This window comes from Sphaeramia orbicularis, chromosome 18 (genome assembly GCF_902148855.1).
Source record: "Sphaeramia orbicularis chromosome 18, fSphaOr1.1, whole genome shotgun sequence".
NCBI classification, from domain to species: domain Eukaryota; kingdom Metazoa; phylum Chordata; class Actinopteri; order Kurtiformes; family Apogonidae; genus Sphaeramia; species Sphaeramia orbicularis.
Window position 1 is genome coordinate 7,707,358 of NC_043974.1, and position 24,054 is coordinate 7,731,411.

Below are 24,054 nucleotides of genomic sequence, written 5' to 3' on the forward strand. Positions count from 1 at the left end.
GACATGAGGTTCTAAAACATTATCCCAGCTACCAGTGGGCAAAGGCAGAGTTCATCTCGGATGTGTTCCTGGTTCATTATAGGGCGTTTTTTGTTATGTGACTCTCCTATTTAATACTACCCTCCTCATTATTATATGTTGTGATTTGTTGTTAAATATGGTGGTTCCTTTTTGTTAAAGGCCTTAATGATTACGAATGCTGAAACTTTCAAGATCTAGCATTAATGAATTCATGTACTGAGCACACTTGTTTTGGAATTTGAGTCAAACATATGCCTGTGTAGGTTTTCATTTCGCCTGGTCATCGTTTTTCTTGGTAGTTCTTCTCAGTTCAGCTAGACTGGTTTAGCTCTTTTGAACTGAAGAAGTCTCTTCAGTTCTAGAACTGCAATTTTCACCAGTTCAGTGAAAATTCAGTTCTAGAACTGAAGAAGTCTCTTGGATGAGAGACGAAACATTTTCAAAAGAGCTAAACCAGTCCAGTTGAACCGAGAAGAACTACCAAGAAGAATCAAATATACATTGTCTTTTCTTTCTCTTTTGAACATCTGTCATCAAATTTCTGGGCTAAGAGTCAGTAATTTTTTTCCCCCAGGGTTAGAGTTTGAGTTGGGAATACAGATACACTCCCACTGGTACAAGTGATGAACCCACAGAGATTTAATTTAGCTTTTCTGACATTTTAATCTCCAGCTCTTTTTGATTTAGTTTTATTTTTCCCAGCACAAAGGTTTTCAGCTCCTGTCTATTACTAATTGTAAATGGTACACCAAAATTATAGGATTCTAAATACCTAAGACAAGCTTCACTTGCCTCTATCTTCAGACTTTACAAAAGCTAGTCTATGTCAGGAGATTAAAAAAAAAAGATGGCCAACAATTCTAACAACCAATTGCTGTTAAGGCTTCCTAAGATGTCTCTCCTTTGCAGACTCTGTCGCTCATCACAGAGGCAACATCATAGCTTTATAAACTGTGATATTTTGGCTTCATGCTTCCAAAGCGGCATGAAATAGTGCTGCACTGTCATTTCTGTGAATGCTTCAGATGGAGAGCAGTTGCAGGGGGAGGGGACCCTGATCTCTGCCTACTATAGCTTTAATGTCAGTTAATTTCCCTATAAACCTCACTAATCTCTTTATCATTTAGAAGTAACAAAAGGTTTGTGGTGGCAAAAGCTATAAATATTACCTTGTGTGTATTGTGTACTGTATTGTGTGTGTATTTTGGTAGTGTATGTATACATTAAGCAGTAAACTGTGAATGAGTTCATAGGTTTTAAACCAACACACACACATACAGTGAGGATCAGCAGGGATAATCCCTCAGAGCTTCCAGGATGCCATCTGTAGTATGAACAAACTCAGAGGATATGTCTTTTGCATCACCAGATGGCGCTGTTGACTTATTTATTATCACAAAAACCTCTTCTGACTACTGTCACGATAATATTTCACATGTATTATAGCCCCGCCTTCGCCCCTATGTAGCTGGGATAGGCTCCAAGCGACCCCCGTGACCCTAGTGAGGATAAAGCGGGTTCAGAAAATGAATGAATGAATTAATTAATTATAGGTCTGCAGTTGTTGCACTTAACTACATTTCAAAGTAAGTATTGTATTTCTTTGCCTCACACTAAGTTACTTTGCAGAGCGGGAAAAATGACACAATACCAAACAAATGTTGACAAAAAAATTTGCAAAAAAAAAACATATTGATTGCACACAGACATAAAATCTAAACTGTTTTTCTCCCCTCAGTTAATTTCTCAAGCAGCTTAAAATACCTGAATTTTTAGTTAAGCAAGATTTTTAATGCATATCTTTCAATTTTAGTGTCTTATTGCTACTTTTACTTTATTATTATTATTATTATTATTATTTTTTTTTTTTTTTTTTTTTTTTTTTTTTACTTTTGAGCTGTTTTAAAGTAAAGCTGGCACCACATTAAATTTCAACACCAAGATTTATTCCACGTTTTTCAGCTTACAAAAAATAGTGGATGGCTATTGGAAAGTACAGGCTACAGTGTGGGTAAGTTATAATTTTACCTACAAACAGTGTAATATTCAGCTCTGAGCACAAAATGAAACACTCTGCAGTTGAAATAATAGCCTGCTGCAGTTGACAAAACAGACATAAAGTAGTATTTACATAAACACCAACATTAACTCAAGATATGACAGTAAAACAGCTGAGGGACAGAAAATAACAATCACACCAGAAATCAAGCCTTGAAGGACTAGCCTTTACTTAATTTTTAAAGGTTAATGCTTTACAGATAATAAATAGACAAATATACAGACAAATATAAAAACAGCAGACAAGCACTTATTTTTTTGGCCAGTCTACCAAATTGGTGAAAACTGCTGCACCTCAATACCCGAAAATAACTAAGTTAAAAAGCATTTAAGGATACAAAACTTGCATTGTCCTCGTTGTTGTTTCCCTGAGGTTTTAGATGATTAGCTGTAGTTGTACATGCATAAAATACTTGAACAGTAAGCTTACAGCAGTCTCATACATTTTTATGTGTTTTAATAAATAACAGAAGAATCTATGTAAACATCTCAGATTTGCATACGTAAGTGCTTTAAGCATTTAATTCTTGAACAGTAGTTTGCACCACTTCAGTAGGATGGCCCATTGATATATTTGCTTTATTGGCCTATATGAAATTCAGGTTCCAAGTGAATCATGTATCCTTTTTTCCCTATGTAAAGCTTTTACTTGAGCATGTACAACTGAAAAGTGGTTTATTCAAATGTCCATATCGATAATTTCTCTAATTTCTCTTCTCCTGCCCTTTCTTGAGTGAGGAGAGGAGTGAAGGAGGAGGAAATGAAGGAAAGATTAGCTGCACTCCACTGCTGCTGATGGGAGGTTTCTGTAGATCCCCGCTTTGCTGAGTCACCACTTCACAGTCTCTATTCATAGTCGCCACACAGGTCATCATCTTCTCAGCTCAAGCCGTTAATACACAAACTCAAACACACAAAATGTCTGCTATTAATCTGAACTAAACTTTCACTAGACCCATCTTCCTGTTAACATTTCTCAGGGGATGATCACTAGCAGAGAGGTGTGGGATTTATGGAGACCCCCCCCCTCTCATTCCATTTTCCATTGGGGTTCTAACGTCACTGCCACGTTCAGTAAATCACTGCCCGATCCTCACCAAACGTCACATTCTGAGTGCAGTCAGTGGTGGTGCGACATCATGACGTTGTCTTCGTCATCATGTGTGTAGAGCTGAGTCACAACACGAACATGAGAGATTTTCTTTACCGCCTTGTGAAAAACCTGCTTCATGTCCTTCGATGGGTTCGGGGAGATGCTGATGCGACTGCTGTGAGAGGAGAAGAGGAGAGGAATGAGGAGGAAAATGGAGTGGAGGAGGGGATGACAGAGCGACAGAAAATTAACGCAAGACAGAGGAACAAAAAAGAGGAAACTAAGAGAGGCTATGGGCACATCTATATAGTTATCATCACCAGTGTGGTAGAAAAGTGGTTATCTAGATCAACAACATACCAAGTTTAGGTCACATGTGACTACTGGGATGAAAAGATGCAACATACTGTATATCATTACTGTAGCAGTTAAAGCAAGCCATCATGTATCTAGATATCTCTGTTAGCTCCTGTGTTGCAGTTGTTCATTCCAAAAGATCTGCTACAGATTTAACATGCCTTAAAGCACCATGACTTTTCATTTTAGCCCAGGTCAGACAGTGATGGCACATTGCTGCTATTGAATGAAAAGCTCATTTTGGTGGGGCTTGTTAACTTTAAAACCACATAAAGACTTCAGTATTGCATTTCTGTAGGCAGGACATTTTTTTTTCGTTACATAGCAATGGCATTAAGCTGCAGGTATTTATCATCTAGTGGTGTTCTCAGAAATTTTTTTCAGAAGGTTTTCGAGCAACAGCAGCAATAAAATAAGCAGTTTAGTTTGAAAACTTGTAAAGTAGAAGAACTGAGTTTCGTCATTGACCAATAATTCCAAAATTGAGATCCCCTCCGATGAAAAGAGAGGTCTCAACATCCCCTACCAGAGCTGCTTCTAGAGGGTTTTTATTTGCATTTGGATCCTTAGGAGAAACAAGACCAATCGTAATTCATACATTTTCAATGTTGCAAGACACAGCTGGTCAGAAAAGTGTTCTGTCAGCTGTTTTCTTTAGCCAGGACATTACAGAAAGTTGCAGTGCTTGATACTGCTTTTTTTGTGTCATTAAAAAAATTATGACACAAATGAAACTTCAAGATATGTTAAATGCAAACAAACTGTCACTTTGAAACAGCTCATGCTAAAAAAAAACACCCAAGCTATGTTTGCCAAAAGACGAGTCACGTTGCCAACCAAGTAAGTAATGTTATACATTTTTTATAATGCATAACATTACCTCAGTTTTTCTTCTTTGCAAGTTGTTCCTGTTGTTGTTTCTCGGCTTTCCGTTTCTTGTATTGGGCTATCTCGGCCATCTGCAGCCCGTGGGCCATTTGCCTGTTGGAATGAAGTGAACAACGTAAACACAGCACACACACATAACACTACGAGTTCTGCAAATAGGTGGCTTTACACAAGCCACTGAAGAGGGTCACAGTTTTATCTTGCAAACACAGACAAGCTTGAAAGTGTTTCAATTCTATATTGATGTCCTTTGTGTAAACTGGAGAAGAAGTAGAATTTAGCATGATATGACCTATGAGCCCAGAGCTTTCCAAAAGTGTTGCTTTTTTTATCCAGCTACACTTAAAATGCAGATTAGTCTAACTCAATGAAATCTGTGCCAAACAACATCTGGAAGAACCAGAATCTCAAGTTGATTCTTGAGCAGAGAGCAGATAATTTAGATTAGATCTTTTTAAAAAAAAAAACAAAAAAAAAAAACATAACAGACTTGTGGTATTTTCTACTAGAATACTGTTTGTCAACGGGAGCGGTACAGCTCTCCAGGTGGTGTTGGGACAAAGTTGGGGGATGTTTGGAAGGAGAAAACTGAGAGGGGACACAAACTGAGGCACAAATGGGGGGCATTAGTCAGTGTTACTTGTTACAATCTAAAGTATCCATATCAGAAGAATCTTAGTCTACAGTACTGCTTGCGCTGTCACTATCCTACTGCCAGTATGTTATCTCACTGGCGAATGTATGTCTCCTGTACCCATCAACCCATCCACCCCGGTCTTCCGCATTGAAGTCCGTCATGTTACTTACTGCACCACTCCTCACCATTCCTCATTCCCCCACACCACCCCTCAACAACTTGTTTGTTTCAGAGGGGGGGTAGATGTTGGGGTGCCACAAGGAGGGTAATGATGAGGTGAAAAACTGGAACCTCCTCAGTTGCTGTATGTGTGAATCAGTAATACAAAGGACGATTGCAGATTGTTTTAGGGGATCACAGACCAACATGGACAGGCAAAAGCACTCGGTCTAGCACCACATCTTAAACAGTTAAGTGTGGAAAAAATGCAAAGCAGAGGGGAAAGAGCCAAAGAAGCAAAAGGCTAGGACATTGACAGTCATTCTTACCCAGGCTCTGGAGGGACAGGCAGAGGTTTGGTAAACCCATCTCTCCCTACAAGCCAGTAGGTCTCCTCAATTCCTTTCCCCTGAGAAAGACATACAGACAGCATATCAGAATCACAGAGAAAGAATCATTCAGAAATGATATTCTCAACTGGCATAGTAAGTGCTCGTACCCTGACTTCTGTTCTGCCTCTCAACTCGACTTTATAGCCCAGGTTCAGCTCTCGCAGAATTTTGACTGTGCTCTGGTGGACATGAATCCTGTAAGCTGCAGAAAACAAAAAAAACACACTGTGCCATCTATGGCAAGAAGCAATATAGAGATTCCTCAAATAAGACCAGTGACCCCAAATAAGATCAGGATGTGCAACTTACGCAATCCACTGGACTCCATACGAGAGGCAGTGGTCACCGTGTCTCCAAACAGACAGTAACGAGGCATGGTAAGACCCACCACACCTGCCACAACTGGACCTACAGCACACATACACACACACTTGTACCAAATACCATGATGCGCACGGTCAAGCCTACCCTAATACATTACCCTGACCGTAAGTTAAACCAAAAAGTCAAAACAGCCATTTGAAGACTTTAGCACAGCTTTGTGTATATAGTGTATATACTTATTTTACATCAAATAAAGCATTTTCTCCACTTGCATAAAACTGTAGACTGTCAATGAGCTAACTAACAGTCTGGACTGTCACTGCATCGCAATAGATTGTTGCTCCAGAATGTCTAGTCAGAGTGGATTGGGCTTTTGAGAAGCTTATACATAAGTCTTTTCATGGGGAAGAAACCTGTGACATTACTTTTTTGTCCTAGTTGGTCTACATAAGTGAAATGTACTGTGTGATATAAAACACACATTAAAACACACAAGTAAACATAACGTGCTGTGCACTTTTAATACCCCTCGGTCAAATAGGCTATAGGCTAAGATTCTATTGAAAGTTACTGTCATATAATTTGGATTAGACTGTCTTTGTGTAAAACTTATTACATACATACAATCTAAGTTTAGGTCTTTGGTTAGTTTCAGGGAAAATAAATCTGAGTAACGGTAAAAAATTGGATTGCAAATGTATCTTGGCCCCCGCACCCCCCAAACAAACCCTGTTGATACATTGGACATAAAAAAGTGAATACTACATATTACTTAACTAATTTACTTTGAAAAAACAAAAACCCTGCCATGTCTAATTGTGTCATCACCTCAGAAACACTAAAAGTTGCCAGATTTACTGGAGAAATTAATGTACGGGGGGAAAAAAAGCTGTTAGCACTTCAGTCAAGGTCAAGATAGTTACTTCTGACTAAATACAAAATACAGGCTCCTCATTGCTTTATTTATGCCCCCTCTGGTCTTTAAAAATGCATTTTGATTTATGACCTGGCAACAATATTAATCCACAAACAAACCAGAACAAGGAGCTATGTTCTTTTTTTTTGCTAGTTTGTGCAACTGCTTAGTGTAACTGATTGTGTTACCTTAATGACCAAGGTCTACGTTGTGTGTCGTTTGTCTTACCTTTGTAAAACTATCTAGACTTAATTGTAAACAAAAATGAGACTGGTCCAGCATTAAATTTCTATAAACAGGGTCTCGCTGTTAAGTCCCCAGTTAACTCTTTCACCACCTCCATAGGTACAGTATATTCTACTGGCAATAAACAGTTTCAGTCTGGGTGGAAATCACTGCATTTGTTCCTGACCTGTGTGCAGTCCTATACGTATCCTGACAGGAACATCAGGCATATGTCTCATTTTAAAGGTTCCCACTGCACTTAGGATGTCAAGAGCCATATTAGCTATTTCTGCAGCATGACGATTATCATTCAGGACAGGAACTCCTGACGACACCATGTAAGCATCACCGATTGTCTCAACCTAGAGTAGAGATGACACTGTTAGCAATCTTACCAATAAAGTTTAACTACAAGAAAGGTCAGCTGTTCAGACTGCACCTTGTAGACATCATGGTTTCCTATGATGGCGTCAAAGACTGTGTAGAGGTCATTGAGGAGGTCGACAACCTCAATGGGCTCACTGTTGGCTGAGATGGTGGTGAAACCGACAATATCGCTGAAATAGAGTGACGCACTTTCGAAATGTTCGGGAACAACAGTTCCACCTACTTTCAAAGCCTCAGCCACAGATCTAAGGAGGAGAAGAATCAAACACAGATTGAGGAGTAACTCACAAAGGCATTCATCCATGTAAACATTTTTGGCTTTGATTATGTATGGCCATCTCTCAATGTTCAGTCAAGAATCATGTTAACTCACGGGGGCAGCATCTGTGTTAGCAGCTTCTCTGTCTTCTGCTTCTCGATCTCTAACTCCTCAGTTCGTTCCCTGATCAACTCCTCCAGGTTGGAGGAATACTGCTCCAGCATCCTCAGCATGGAGTCTATGATGTTGGTCTTTTTGCCCTTGTTAATGTTTTTAAACTGTGATGAGAGGAGAAGAAAGAATGAATGTAAACATATAAAACTGATTCATGAAGTATTACAGCATCTCCTCACCTTAGAATTCCATGGATTATGTAAAGACTGTACTTCAGAGTTTAACACTATGTTAACACAATCACACACAATTACACACAAGACAGTGCAAACTCACAGGAATAAAAAAAACATAGCTGTCCTTTGGTCCTCTTATTCAGGGATACTAAAGTGTCGTGGAGCTAGTTTCCAAACCAATGTACCTGGTCGAAAACATCCTCAAATGTGGGTCTCTTGTCCGGCTGTTCGTTCCAGCACTGTTTCATCAGCTGGATACACTCTAGTGGTGCGTAGTCTGGACTGACCACTGGACGGCACAGAGGAGGAGGTCGGCACAACTTCTCAATTAACTCTACAATGCAGAAATATCAATGTGTCATGTGTTGCCATTCCATGTGTCCTGGCTGCTGGAATGGCCAATCACTTCACTACTTTGCTCATGTGGGAAATGTCTGTATAGTAACTGAATCAGTGGCTGTGATCAGTCTGTCTGGTAAATTGGACACATAACACTTATTTATTACCCTTGTATGGAGGACAGGGTCAGTGAAGTCAAAAAAAAGCACAATAAATGCAGCAGTAGTGCCACCTACAAACACAAAAATGGCCCTAGCAGCCAGTAGGAATGTCATAGACACATAAAGCAATTGCTAAACTTTTTGTCTCATCGAGCCCAACAAATCATACACTGGCACCCATGAGCTAACTCCAACAGGAAGTTATCATTTTACCTTTCAATGAAAAGACGTTCACACACAACCTTCCAGTAGGAATGTTGTAGAGACATGAAACCAATCCCAAAATGTTGGTCTCACACAGCCCTACAAATCATATGCTGACATGTATGAGCTAACTCCAACAGAAAGTTTGCCATTTGCCTTTCAAACTAAAATGTCAAAATGGATCTGGCCTGAGGCTGTTTGTTGAACTCTAAATAGCAAAAAAAGATAGAGTAAACCCTTGTTAAATAATTGATCTCGCACTTTTGTCATAATTGTTTTTTTTTTTTTTTTTAATAAGCCCTGAAAGTTGCGAAGTCTGAAACTAATTATTCACTTTGGACTTTTTTCCCACAAATTATATATTGATACATTCACAAGACTCACCACAAGTCTCACATGCAAAAAATGTTCAGATACAGTGTACGATTATAGATTAACTGCTGTTTGTTTGAGAGGTGGTTTCTCACTAAATTTATGGAGCGCACGATTCTGCTCCATAAGGAGCCATGTTACAAACACATACACACAGCGGCTGTGTAGTATAGTGATTAGTGCATCAGACTGCCATGTGGTAGACTTGGATTCGACTCCTGGGTGGGGCGGACTTTTTTTTCTGCATAGTTTCTAATGGGGGTTTGCCACATTGCATTGTGGGTGTGTATCATTTTACTTAGTTATCTACACCAGTGAGTCTCTCAGTATCTGATACTGCCCTTTTGATACTTGCCAAAATAAAGCATTACCTGTATTGTTTCTCTCTCTGAGAACAATCTGACTGCTGTATTGCAAAGCCACGGTTTAATATGAATGCAGTAGGTGTAAGCAACGTCAAGCAAATGTTTAGCAGCTATTAAAGTTTACAAAAAAAGCTTAATGAACAAGGTTCATCATGACTACTCTAAAATACTCCCCCCCCCATGACATGCTCAACTGTTCATATAATTTCAGTTCATTAAAACTGATTCTCTCTCACAGACACACACAAACACACACACACACACACACACACACGGTAGGGTTTTTCCAAAATAAAAGCCCTATGAGTATTAATAACTTTTCTTCATTTTTATGACCAAACACTCACCTGTTTGTACAATTTCAACTAATTAAAACGGATTCTTTAACACACACGCATGTACCCACACACACACACACACACACACACACACACACACACACACACACACACACACACACACACACACACACACAGACACACACACACAGAAGGATTTTTCAAAATAAAGGGGCTGGGCAAGTTAACGCGTTATTACCGCATTAACGCATTCATTAAATAACGCCGACTTTTTTTTTTTTTTTTTAACTCCCGTTAATGCTGTTCTGCCTTTCAAGCAAGTCTTAGTTCTTTTATACATACAAACTCTTATTTTGAAACTCATACTTTTATTTTGGTGCTCCACACGCACCAAGCGCCAGTGCTGGTGTAGCTGAGAGTAGAAAAGTGAGCGAACTTTCCAAGTAATGCTGAATCAAACTTTAACTCCTGCAGAAGCAACGCCTGTATGTATCAATCATTCTGTTGTTTGCTAAATAATTTCACATGTAAACGTGCAGTTAGAAACATGTTTATGACGTTATTTTGGATGTGTTTATTACAATGTGTTATTAACATGTTTAAGCTAATTCGTTTATGCTAGCAGTCAGAGATGGGTTGCTAATTCTTTATGCAGGCTCATGTTAAGTTTAAATAAATTCATTGGTTGTGTTTAGGTCTAATATGCCAGCCTTTGAACTAACCTTTACTTATTTATGATGTGATTGTTGTATTAGCAGTCAACTTAAGTTTATAATAATTACATCTATGCATTCTCCGTGAATATGCATATCATTAATAGACATAACTAACTGATTTATTTTGTCTTTATTTTATAGTTTCACTCTGTCAATCTGCATGATGTCAAGTATGTACATTATAGTTGCAAACTTCAAAGAGGACATATCTTGCATCGTCAATTCAGAGTTTAGCTCACTGTCTAGCTCAGACTAAGTACAGACGTCTTAGCGAGGACAGAACACTCCTATTCTTCTGCCTCTGCTTGTGTGCGTGTAGCGATTAGCTTGGTAGATAGGCAACAGGTTTACCAAGAAAAGCTGGGCACCCAAAACTTCTGTCCAAATCTTTTACTGTAGACTCAGTTTAAAACTGCAACATACATACAAAATATGTCTCAGTCCTGTTCATTGCCTTAGTACATTTACATGGCATTATACACTTAGATGAATGGGAAAAAGACCGCTAGCTCGATGCTAACTTGAATGGGAAAATCCATACACATGCTAACAATTAGCATTTACAGATTAATTTAAGATTTACAGCGTCTTTTTATCCAGCAACAAAGGTTCACATCAGAGATATTTTATACTATTCATTCAAATGAACATAAAATACTCACAGGCAAATGTTTTTGGGGTCATACAAACAGAGTGAAAGAAACGTGTCTGTTAGTTCCTTCTTATGTCAGAACTGACTACGGTAACACCGAAATGACAAAACATACGTTAGTGCAACTTATTCCGACCACTAGAGGGCCCCCTTTGCTTTGAACAACTGAACATCACATATTATTGGACTTATTAGTATTAGTACTTATTAGTGGGCTTAAGACTCCTGTCAATCACTCACAAGCGGAAATAAATTGTTGGGGACATAAACATGGAGAAAAGTAGTGGTCTGGTCAATGGACATTTTCATTTTAAATGTCTTCAGATGGTGGGGGTGAGAAGGACAAAGTTGTTTCGAAGCACTGCAATGTGGAATTATTTTTTATCACCAGAGTACTTTGAGATAGCGGCACCCCCCCACCCCCCATAACTATGCGATTAATCGCGATTAATCACAGAAATCCATGCGATTAATCGCAATTTAAAAATTTAATCGCTGCCCAGCACTATTAAAAATGCTAAATCATGACTTTTATTTTCAGCTGTTCAAACAATTTCAATTCATTCAGACTGATTTTGTCTCAAACAAGCACACGCACAGTAGTTTTTTTGTTTTTGTTTTTTCCCAAATAAAAGCCTCATTAAAAGGTGATGGTGGTTACAGCAGAGGGGGACCTGGTGTTCTGGAGGGATGAAAGGAGGATGTACACAAAATGGTGGGGGCTGGAGCTGGGACAGAGAGGTGAGAGGAGGCAGAACCGGGCCAGGGTGAGAGGTCCTACCCAATGCTGCTTGCAGCTTTAATTCCACCTATTACTGCACAGTAAAATGTCAATTAAAGTGTACCTGTACTGGTCATGTTTACAGCATTAATTGTGCTTTGTGTCATCACTTATTAGCAAGGTAGGCGCAATTTCAGTAAAAAATTTCCATAAATGCACCACACTGGAGTTTTTATTACGTGAATTGCGCATGTGGGCAGAACCTTTAGAGAGCACCAATTGCTGGCCGGAAGTGAAGTACCCGTTGTTGATTCCGGGTAATAGAGTATGAGTAAAGTAAGTAGCAGTCAGTGAGCAGATTGAATGGAAAGTACATATTTGGGCTTTTTGGTTGTGCAGCCTTACGCTTAGCATTACGCCATTGTCCAAGAGACGTGACCCAATATTGGCCGATAATGTGTCATCTTAGACTGGTGTCAGTTACCAGTTCATCTCAGCCCAGGTAATCGGACAATACTACAAACTTTCATCACTACCGGTTCCAGAACAGCCCATGAAGGAGGCAACATGTCACTGACCATGCCTGACTGATGGAGCAGTGACTTAGTACTTGCGTGTACTTGACATCAGGCTATAAAGTAAGTTACTGGACAGAACTGCTGGCATGATACATGAACTTTTGAGATAGCTATCCATCCATCCATCCATCCATTATCCACCGCTTATCCAGGGTCGGGTCGCGGAGGCAACAGTCTAAGCAGGGATGCACAGACTCCCCTCTCCCCAGACACTTCCTCCAGCTCTTCTGAGGGGACCCCGAGGCGTTCCCAGGCCAGCCGAGAGACATAGTCTCTCCAACGTGTCCTAGGTCTTCCCCGAGGCCTCCTCCCGGCAGGACATGCCCCAGGAAGGCATCCAGGAGCCATCCAAAACAGATGCCCCAGCCACCTCAGCTGGCCCCTCTCGATGTGGAGGAGCAGCGGCTCTACTCCGAGCTCCTCCCTGGTGGCTGAGCTCCTCACCCAGGAGGGTGCACCCAGCCACCCTGCGGAGGAAACTCATTTCAATCGCTTGTATCCAGGATCTTGTCCTTTCGGTCATGACCCAAAGCTCATGACCATAGGTGAGGGTAGGAACGTAGATTGACTGGTAAATCGAGAGCTTTGCCTCTTGGCTCAGCTCCTTCTTTACCACAACCGACCGATACAGCAACCGCTGGAGATAGCTAGCAATGAAAATTCACTACAGGTACCCTTTAATTAAAGAATATATATTCATAGATTTATAACATGAATTGTTCAATAGTTTATTACTGTCTGATTAGATATAGTGGAATTGAACCTTTTTTTTTAAAAATTGTTGACATGACCTCCCCAGTTCTCCCATGTTTCCAAGTCTGCATGTAAAATATCGGGTCTGTTGTGCTTTTTCCTTTCGTTGTGTATGTAGAGTTTCTTCTTACCTGTAGCTGGCAAGTCTAACATGCAGAACGGAGGCCCTCTGATCACAACTTCTTGCATGATGATGGCAAAGCTGTACACATCGCCAGGGAGAGTCCCATGAAAACCCCCCTGACCAGTTCTCAGGATCTCTGGAGCAGTCCACAGCAACTCTGGAACACACAAAATGATAAACACTGTCAATCCACAGCTTTCAGTTTAGACATACACAGATCTAACTCTTCTATTCTCTCACCTTCAGGAGGCGGCTCAATGTAGGGGAACCGCTGTGCCTCCACAACCTCACTGTAGCCATAGTCGGTGACTTTCAGGACAAAGCGGCCATCCACTACACAGTTACGGGACTTCAGACGACTGTGGCACACTCCACGGTGGTGAAGATACTTCATACCCTGAAACATTGCACAAAATAACTCCATAATATTTGAAAGAAAACTGGCTGTGGGTTTTAGACAGTGGAAGATGTTATTTGTAAATTGTTTGTGAAACTAGAAAACAAAATTGTGTTCGTAAATGTCCCTTTAGAGACAAATAATATATATTTTGATAATGCTAATGACAAAATAGTTGATCATTGCAACTTAAAACTAGAAAAACACTGGGGGAGGGCAGACCTCCACCAAGGCAGATCTGCCCCCCCTCACCACCAAAATTTAATCATTTGTTCCTTGTGCCAGTATCAACATTTCCTGAAATTTTCATGAAGATCCATCCATAACTTTTTCAGTTATCTTGCTAACCAACCAACCAACCAACCAACCAACCAACCAACCAACCAACAAACCCTGGCAAAAACATAACCTTCTTGGCAGAGGTAATAAATGAAGTACACATGTCATAGGTGAGAAAAAATTATTAATCTAAAAGTCACAAGCCTTTTGTCATTTTGCCTTTCCATAATAACCTTTATCAAGTCCAGGAGCAGAGACGACTTAAACATCCAGTCCAGTTTGACGTCGTCGTTCAGCAGCAGGTCCTCTAGGCTGCCTCTGGAGCAGAACTCTGTCATGATGGCGAACACACCACAGTCGTGAAAGAAACCAAGGAAGGGGTTGACGTTCTCATGGCGCATGTCCTTCATCTGCAGATACAGTTTCATTTGTTACAATTTCTCACTGTTTTGCATCATCATTGTTAAGCCATTTTTATCTAAGAGTGGCTGATCTAAATGAATATAGTAGCAGTGCAGTTCAGTGTGTCGTCCACATGAGGTAACTATAACTATTTTGAATCCACTGTTTGTGTCTGACAATTTCAGTTATTTTTCATATGCAGATTTTCCATCTCCTTCTTGTCCAATAAAAACCTCACGTCTTGTGGATTTTCATACAAATACAAAATGGTCTGATAAAAACTGATGCACCGATGTAAATTAATCCAAAGCACATAAAGTATTCCAAATCTTCCTTTAAGCATGAACCAGATTCAAATGTAACATTCTTTTTAATGCAATAGTGAATATTTTCAGAGTGGTATGTTCACTAAAGTAAAGAATCTTAGTATTTTATAACACACACTACACACCAGTTCAAACACATCACTGGTTTTTGGGTTTATACTGCTAAATGTCCCATGAGGAAGTCTCTTCAGCCATGCCCAGTCACCCTGAAGAACAGAAACAGAACCAAATTTAGCTCTTTTTTGTCACGGATAGATAGAAACTTGCAAAATGCAATAGTAGTGTTGTTTTTCTTAATGCTGCACCTCAAAAATGACCACGTTGGTGTTTTCGTAGGTGGCCGGGGATTGGGTGGAAACTGGCGAGGTGACACTGTGGTCTGAGATGCTCCTCATGCCACTGGCCCTACTGTCATCCAAACTTAGTTTCTGTAGTGAGGCAAGGTGACAAGTTTTGTTTGTTTCCAATCAGTTGTGTAATTTTATCTCATTGTCTATGCTTCTATGTGCACAGTATATGCCATTATACTCCACACTATACTCACAGTCTATATTATCAGGCGTATCTTCGGTTCTAACACATGTAACTGGGAGCCATGGATTTATTTTATATGAATAATAACATCCAACTCATCTGAATTGCATTTAAAGGGACAGTCAACAAAGAAAAACTTACCTTGTTGCTAAGTGAAGGATTTATGAATGTAACATCTTCCAGAGTTAACAGGATCTTATTTGGACCCTTGATCATTCGGATTTTGGCAACACGTCGCCTGGACAACAAAAACCAGAGAAGAGAGCAGGAGTGAAGGATTGTGAGTGGTGCATTTCACTGGCTTTACACTGTATGTGAATGAAAAGCCTGAAAATCTGCAAGTATCCAACTGTTCCAAATCCTGCTAATTAACATGACTTAACACTTGTTTTCTCTGTACCTGATGAAGTAAATCAGTGTCCCAAGAAAAGCACAAGAAGTAATGGCCCCCAGGAACATACTGATGGTGAAGAACAGATCCACACCTGGAAAAGATGAGTTCAATCGAAAGTTTTTTGTAAACATAGATTGTATTATATAGTTCAGAAGTACGCATTTTCAAGGCAAGTTTATCAATGCAGGTAGACCTTGAAGGGGAATGTTTCTGAAATATTAACTATTTTCATTTTGCAGTCTGTGATCACTACTAAAAATATCTAATGTAAACCAGACAGTTGTAATAACTGGATGTACAGTTCTTTGTGTGTCCTCACCCCCTGAGCAGAGGACTCCGGGAGTAAACCAGCAGAGCGAGTCCTTTCTCGGTCCATAACCACGAGGGAAGTGGATTTCTCGGCCCAGGAAGTGCACCATATGGTTTTCCATGTCAATCCTGCCCACAATAAGTACAGTACAAGCTCATTTTTTCTTATTATGTAATTATTGTGCATTTTTTTAATACTGCTTTTAATCCCACTTTTATTTATTGTAGATCTTTGTAGAATGTTTCTCTTGATTTTCATTTTAGTTTGTACACTGTAGTTGAAAAGCAGTTTGGGACAGTGGGCCGAATCTACTAAGTTTCCAATTTGCGTGAACTAATTTGCTTGCGCAATCTAGAATTTTGTGTGTGGGCTTGAACCGCGGTTTGCGGGTGATTTACAGATTTTGCTTGCGCAAATTACAACAGGTGCAAAGTCTTGGAGACTGTCCTATTTAAATGAGGGTTTTGCATGTGGTACTGGAGACATACACTGGAAAAACTGCTCTGGGATACACCAGCACTAATGGGAACAGTGTGCTGATTGATCCAGATGCACGGAAATGTAATGTTGGAGGAGTTTTGTCATAGAAGGTATGGCATGACTCAATCATTCATTCATTTTTCATTTTAAAGGTGTGTGTGTGTGTGTGTGTGTGTGTGTGTGTGTGTGTGTGTGTGTGTGTGTGTGTGTGTGTGTGTGTGGGCGTGCGTGCGTGCATGTGTGTGTGTGGGGGGTTGGACTGAACGACTGTCAGGCGCATATAATTTTGACACTCTGTAGCCTAATGTCAGTGCAGAATCCCATAAAGTGTGTGTGTGTGTGTGTGTGTGTGTGTGGGGTGGGGGCATACATCTTAATTATTTTTTCTTCTGTCACTCCAAAAATGTTCACACAAGGGTGAACATTGAAGGGTGGTCTCTGCATCTCGTTTCATCATTTCGATGTCTCCGAACCATTTCCATGTGTGCACAATTACGTATGCAACCCGTTTGCACCTCCTTTTGAGACGTAATAAATATAGACGCAGTTTCTATGAGCAAAATTGCTTTCGGGTTTGATAAATCACTCTGCGTGTGCTAAATTGATATATTCACATTTTCTCCTCCCACCACATGCACAATTGCGTGTAAACGCCTCATATTGCATATTCATTGTGTCAAATGTACTAACTGGATCAGATGCACTATTTTGCACCTTTGAAAGATACAACCCTTAGTGTACATTGTTAGTAAATCAGTTTGCACATTTTTTGCGTGTGCAATGAGTTTGCACACGTTTTAATACACACAAACCTTTAGTAGATCCGGCCCTATGTATGTGAAAAGTCCAACTGCTCATAATCTCCAGATGTACTGTACCTGTATGTTGGCTTCAGCTCCCAGGAGAGTCCGTTTGTGTCCAGTATGAGGTAGTTCAGCAGAGCTGCTCCAGAACTGTTAGTTTTAATGGGGTGACTGAAACCCTGCAACAAGTAAGTAGTGTTAGGACTTCACAGTAAAGTTAGTTACTAAAGTTTAGACATTAAAGAAAAAGTAAAAACAAGTAGGTAGTTACAGGTCATTCTCAAAACTTTCTGTGTCACCATGTGTAGGTTTTCCACCCATCTCACTCTGATGAATGCCAAATCTTTGGAAATGCAGTGTGGCAATTTCTTAATATTTGGCAAAAATATTGGATGAAGTTTTGAGATTTTGGTCGTCAAAGGTCAAAGGTCAATGCATGTTTAAAATAAGTCTCTATGATAATCGCAAAGAATCATATTTGATGGTCTGGAGGAAGTTTTCAGTCTTTATTAAAGGTGAAGTCTCTTGGCAGTTAAATAAAAGTGTTCTATTTTAGAATCCATGGTATTTACATACAATCTTCAATATTCTTCCTTGTATGACAAAAAAATCTTGAAGTGTAATGGTAAATGTTGCTTGGATGTTGTTTTCTAAACTGTGGGATAAAAATATGTCTTGTTTGAGAATAAGAGTGCATGTTAAATAATGAGTGTTTCACATATCACTAGCCTTATAGCATAACTGCTTTTTTTTTTTTTTTTTGGCCAAATTGTGATATCTGCATAAAATGAGGTAGCAGTTTCAGGAAACTTTGTCACAAGTCACAGTTTGGCCAATAACATGACTTAGACCTCTTATGGTGCGGTAACACTCTGCTTTCATTTGGAAGTAATTAACAAAACTCAGGACATCTGCAGGAAGTGTTTCATCAACTTTCAAGGCTTCATTTACTTCCATTGCTACAAAAATGCTGGAAGTTGTTAACCCATTATTTGTTCCCATGCAGGAAAAGGCCTTTGTAAAATATAAATCTGAAGCAGTCTCTAGTTTTTGGTCACCTAAGCTTTCCTTTTGGAACCTTTGGCAGTTAGACAGAGGTAAACTGTAAATTGTCTGTATTTTTCACTTTAGTTTGAGAAAACCTGCACTTTGTATTGGTAGAATAAAACATGTACATGTGAGACGGCCAACCATCACAGTCAATACTAGTGTCGGTACCTGGAAGGCCAGGTTGCGCGTGTGTTGTGCCAGGTTTCCCCCAGACATCCACTCCCCTGATTTTCGAAGTCTGTGTACCGCATGAGCCGTGAACACAATAGAGCTGTAGATGGTGCCAAAGAGAGGAGACACCTGCAGGACACAGATTTCAGGTCAGACTGCTTTGCCTAAAGGTACCTGTACACATGGCATATCTAATCCCATTACCTGATGTGGCTTCACGGTCCTTGCCACCTCCCTTCTGTCCATGGCCTCTCTGAAGGCCTCATAGAATGACACTTGGGGTGAGTCAATGGTAATGGTCAGCACGGCATCGTAGGCCCGCAGCAGTTTGCTGTTGTTCTTTAGAGCTGGGTAGGTGACGTTGCGGTAGGGCAGGCTGTAAAGCAATGTGTCATAGGGCACGAAGACCAGGGAGCCATCAATCATCTGCATGTCGTATGCTGTCTCCAAGAGCAGCTTCTGAGCTTCACCACCAATCAGGGCCGAGTGCATGCACAGGATCACAACTAGGACGAGATGCAAAACTCAGCTTTAGTTTAGAAGTATCTGATGAGCTCATACAATATGTTTATACTGCCCTATCATTATAGCTTGGTAACAAATCTTTCAGTGTTGTAGCTCCAGCAGTTTTATCATTAGAAATGTGGTTATCAATGTATTTCTTTGATCATGATCATCATTTTTAGTTGGACTTTTCCTCATCATTATACTATTAATACTATTAATATAGTATAATATTAATATTAATATAAAATTATAATATAATATATTTTACTACATATTTTGCAGTGCAGTGTTGAACAAATAATGCTTCAGGAAGTGAAAAATGGCAGGCTTTTCTAATCTGGCTTTCATACACAGAGGGTTTGCAAATTATCAACAAAAGGGACATCTATGAACTGTTTTAATCAGCTTTCAAACCTTCATTTACTGCACTTCCTGCAGAAAACCTGTTAATTTTTTTCAACCGTTTAGCAGTTTTTGTGTTTTTCAATGTTATTTAACCAGCTTTATTTACATTTAAGCTGGTCAGCCCCAGTGAATGACTTGAAATGGAATAAAGATAAGAGATTAAAATGAATAACAGCTCAGAGCGTTTCTGCAGCAGTGGAAGTAAACTGAGCCTTGAAAGTTGTCACATATAACTCAGGTGTCCTGACTTTTGTTGTTAACCCACAAAACATAACAACAATTTTAACAGACTGAGTTACTTCAATTTGTGAGGCATCATTTGAACAATACTGCAGTCATACCGGTCAGTTAACAGAGGCACACCAAGAAAACAAAATGATCAGATTACTGTAAACATTAAAAGTGTAGATCTCCTTTAAAAAAGAAGGAGGCGTCCTCAAAGTTTTGTCCAGTAGTGTTATGATAATATTAAAAAAAACAAAAACAAAACACCCTTACAATGTCTTGGGTAAAGAGTAAATACGAAATATATGAACAGTCACCGTACACTCCATATCTTCCAAATACACAATATATGTAAAATCTGTTGTAATTAATCAGTACTCACCTCGCAGTTCTCTTCTCTTGCGAACTTTGGCCAGAGTTCGTCTGATGCCATGAGGTGTGTTCTCCATAAAGATGACCAGTCTGACCGGCAGACCGTGGCTCCTCAGAGAGTCAGCCACCTGCAGACAACAAGACAAAACCTCACACTGACATCCAGAAAATAGACTCACCCAATCATTAAAAAACCTAAACAAAAAATCAAAAGTTTGGATTTGGAGACTTTTGGCTTCACTCCAGCCATTGTTCATCTCAAGATTCACAATGAAATTCTTAGATACCAACATAATCGGCGGGATTAGGGATTTTGTTGAGAGACTGACAAACATAGAGAATCATACACTCATTAAACTCATGTAGTACCTTACGTAAGCAAAAATATTAACAGTCAGTTGCTTGGGATCATTTGAAGGAATTAAATTAATTTAAAGATGGGGTTACACAGGGGGTTATACAAAATCATAAATGTGAAAAATGAAAAAAAAAATACAAACCTTTGTGGCTGTCTCCACCCAGATGTCTTCTGAGGATGAAATAATAGCAACCTGAGCCCACTTGAAGTACTTCATCATGTTGAGCAGCACCCAGGTAGGTCTTGGCATGGAGCGGGCAAAGGTCGGGTGGCTCCGAACATTGTCCATCTCATAGCCAACACAACCCCAAGGAAACAATGCCTTGTAAAGAGGACAAGAAGAAATGACCAGAGAAGGATAAAAAGAACATCTACATCTTAAAATCCATCTGGATCACTTAACATCACATACTTTGTTCCATCCTTTGGTCAGCATTGAAGCAGAGTCACAGTATCCTGGGTTGGATGGCCCAATATATGCAGAGGCCTTGGTGTGAAAACCCACAAATGCCTCCAGTGCTCTTGATGTCTCACATGGCTCCTTAAAAAGAAAGTAATCAGGTACTTTTATTGAAGTTTTGCACCTAAATAGCCTACATTAATTTAGTAAAATAATGTAATCTTTAATAAACTTGGACCAAAACTTATGTAACTGATAGATGAAACTATGATACTATGGATTACTACGATGGGACTATTTAGTAGTCATGAATCTAATTTGCAGTAGACGGACAATAAGCAGCATAAGCATAATCTGCGTTTCTTTGACAAGGGGGAAAGTGGGATGGTCAGAATGACTGAATCAGCATCTCCAAAAATGCAGGTCTGACGTGTGTCTGCAGTGGTTAGTGCCTACCAGTAGTGCTCTGATGAAAGACGTCTAATGTTATGTCCCACCAAAAACAGCTCTGACACGAGGCATGTATTCCACCTAACTTCTGAAGGTGTGCATCTGGCACTAAGACACAGTAGATCCTTGAAGTCCTGTAAGAGGCAGCATGAAGCCTCCATGGACTGGATTAACTTGTTCAGAACAATCCACTGATGCTCAATTGGATTGAGATCAGGTAGTCCTTACTTAGACCACTTTTGGTAGGTACTAACCACCGCAAACCAGGAACACCCAACAGGACCTGCTGTTGTGGAGATGCTCTGAACTGGTCATTTTGCCATCACAATCTGGGCTTTACCAAAGTTACTCAGATCCTAATGTGGCCCATTTTGCTGCTCCAAACACAATGAGCTTTATGGACTAAATTTTCACTTGTTGCTTAATAAATCCCAATATATGTGATAAATCAATGCTTCTTTCAACAGTGTAACACTAAATCATCAGAGAACTGATGTTACTTCCCATCATTCTGAGGCTGATGGAGGGATGTACCTGCAACACGATGTATTCAAACGTATGGGCGAAGGACAGTGAGGGGTCCTTGTTGATCCGGTTGACAGCGAGCTGTGCTGCAACACTGGGAAGAGCCTTCGCAAAAATCGGATCACACCCCCAGGGTCCTAAGACCCCAACCCGGAACCACCCTCCCTCAACTGAACAGGCATGAAAGCAAATGGAGGCAAAGAGAACCACAAGGAACCTAAAGAGGCCATGGAGGGATGGATGGGGTGGAGGAGAGAGATGGAGTGATGCAGGAGGAGGGAAAGAAAAGTGATGATGAAGAGATGGTGGAGAGGCTGATGGATCTGGACTTTTGTCGGGTGTCTGCCTCCATTTTTGTGGAAAAGATAAAAAGGCTTGGCAGTGTTGCATCTCAAAGTCAACCACCTTCAGCGTTCACAAAATCATGGACAAAGATGGTCTGGTGTTGTTTTCCTGAGAGAAGAAAAAGCGTGAAATGAGACTTACAGCCTCAACTGCAATGGTGCACACTTTGGAAACTATTTGAAGAGTTAATTTGTAGAAGTAGAACCTCTTTTTTCGTTTATAGCAAAAGAATAAACCATGAGATGTGTCTGGAAGCTGACACATCTTAGGAATATATACCTGATTTAGACCATTTTGGACTTCACTGTAATTTTTTGGGGATCATTAATTTGTTTAACATCTGCATTATTGTTCATTATGTGTTCAACCACACAACATTTAGTTTCAGATTCACTGACATTACACAATTACAGATACTCAAATGAAATGCACTTGGGCATCAAAGCTTAGAGTACAAGCAGTGCAACTTGGAGCAAAGAAAAGAAATTGTCGCTACCTATAAATAGGCTAATAAGACACATTATTCATTTATTTACAATGCATATACACAACGTATACATACAGCAGCCTGAAAGAAATGTCTGCTGCTGAGTTTATACACACATGTATAGCTTTAAAATGCTCATGCTCTTTTTTCAGTGAAATTTTGATTAAATTAGTGTCATGCAAGAGAACATTTTTCATGACTTTAAACTCTACATGGTACCTAGCTCAGTCTGTTCTAAACAGATTATCGGCAATGACCCTGTTATATCTGTACTGTACGATTATCCTCATACGAAGTGATAAGAACATCTAAAAAATATTTTAATCCTTGGTCCTTAAATTTCCTGTGTCAAGCTTCTGAATGAGAAAGTGTTTCTTAGATATTGAGACAGTTTGTAGATGTAGAGTCAAACAAGTGAGCAACAAGTATTAAGGTTTTCTGCTTTTGCCACTAATAATGCAAGATTGACACTTGGAAAATTTCCTCCAAATACACTTGACTGTAGTTTTTACTTCCTGACTGTCTTTAAATGATTGTGATTCATACTTACTCATGCTAATGTGACTATACATATTGTTATTAAAGGTTTCCTACCATGCATTGATGAGATGGACATGTCTTGTGTCCCTGAAGGCAAAATCTTCTGTACTGAAGCCCACAGCAATTTTCAGTTGCATTGCCTTCTGTTTAGATTCGAAAGGCCTGAAGTTGCCTATCTGGTACCACTGTATCCCTGTTTCCGTATACTATGTGCATGTATCTTAGCTGGTGTGTCTGCTGAAGATGTTGCAGCCTTTGTGTGTGTGACTGTATGTGAGACAATCGAGGACAAGTGTGACCTGTCCTGTGAGATTATATCAAATCCAATCAAGACCTTCGTATACATAAGCCTCATTGTCCAGGGGTTATCGCAGCATAACACTTTCACTCAGTAGGAATATATTTAGGTATATTTAAAAGTGGTTTAATGAAAATTCTTTTGTTCAAGCGTTGCATTAAAATCAATGGCATTTTTTACTTGAGTTTTTCTTGAACTTTATCTTCTATTCAACTACATCTCCGAAATTTTCCTGTTCGGCTCGACTACATTTGTCTGACAGCTTTAGAATACATACAATGCTCTTGTTACCACATTTTATATATTAAATAAAACTGGAAGGGTTTTATGTTCGTTTTTTGCCACAGACAACACATAATGTGTTAATATTTCACATGTTCACACATTTTTTTGTCAGCATTCACTGTGAGTGAAAATTAACACAAGAAACATTGTCCCAAATGTCACTCTAAAAATGTAAAACACCTTATGTCAGGTTACACACATCCTTTCTAAGAGCCTACATAACACATTACGCTTTTAAAATACATCAGACAGGTAAAATTAAAACAGTTTGTAGGAAAAAAAATGTGTATTCAGCTCATATTTCAAATGAGTTGTTAAGAGTGCCACGAAATAGTGCTTTTTCCCCTCAAAATTCACTATG

At 39.6% G+C, this 24,054-nt stretch overlaps 1 protein-coding gene across 3 annotated transcripts; it reads right to left on the reverse strand.

Moving 5' to 3' along the window:
- Window positions 1-1,945: 1,945 nt before the first annotated feature.
- gc2 (guanylyl cyclase 2) lies at window positions 1,946-23,391 on the reverse strand. Of its 3 annotated transcripts, none has more exons than XM_030162254.1 (25): window positions 23,165-23,391; window positions 21,748-22,191; window positions 20,776-20,904; window positions 20,506-20,685; window positions 20,016-20,133; window positions 18,701-19,002; window positions 18,494-18,625; window positions 17,351-17,454; window positions 16,002-16,120; window positions 15,689-15,773; window positions 15,430-15,526; window positions 15,060-15,182; window positions 14,880-14,960; window positions 14,260-14,436; window positions 13,591-13,747; window positions 13,358-13,507; window positions 8,252-8,400; window positions 7,831-7,994; window positions 7,510-7,702; window positions 7,258-7,432; window positions 5,915-6,013; window positions 5,713-5,807; window positions 5,543-5,622; window positions 4,410-4,510; window positions 3,227-3,344 (listed from the first exon to the last, which is right to left on the reverse strand). In XM_030162254.1, exons 2-24 carry the CDS (start codon window positions 22,126-22,128, stop codon window positions 4,411-4,413), a joined length of 3,390 nt encoding a protein of 1,129 aa, XP_030018114.1. In that variant the 5' UTR covers window positions 22,129-22,191; window positions 23,165-23,391; the 3' UTR covers window positions 3,227-3,344; window position 4,410. The 3 variants fall into 3 exon arrangements, with proteins under 3 accessions (XP_030018112.1, XP_030018114.1, XP_030018113.1); XM_030162253.1 differs by having other exon boundaries at window positions 3,231-3,347; XM_030162252.1 differs by lacking the exon at window positions 4,410-4,510 and having other exon boundaries at window positions 1,946-3,347.
- Between the last annotated feature and the right edge of the window lie 663 nt (window positions 23,392-24,054).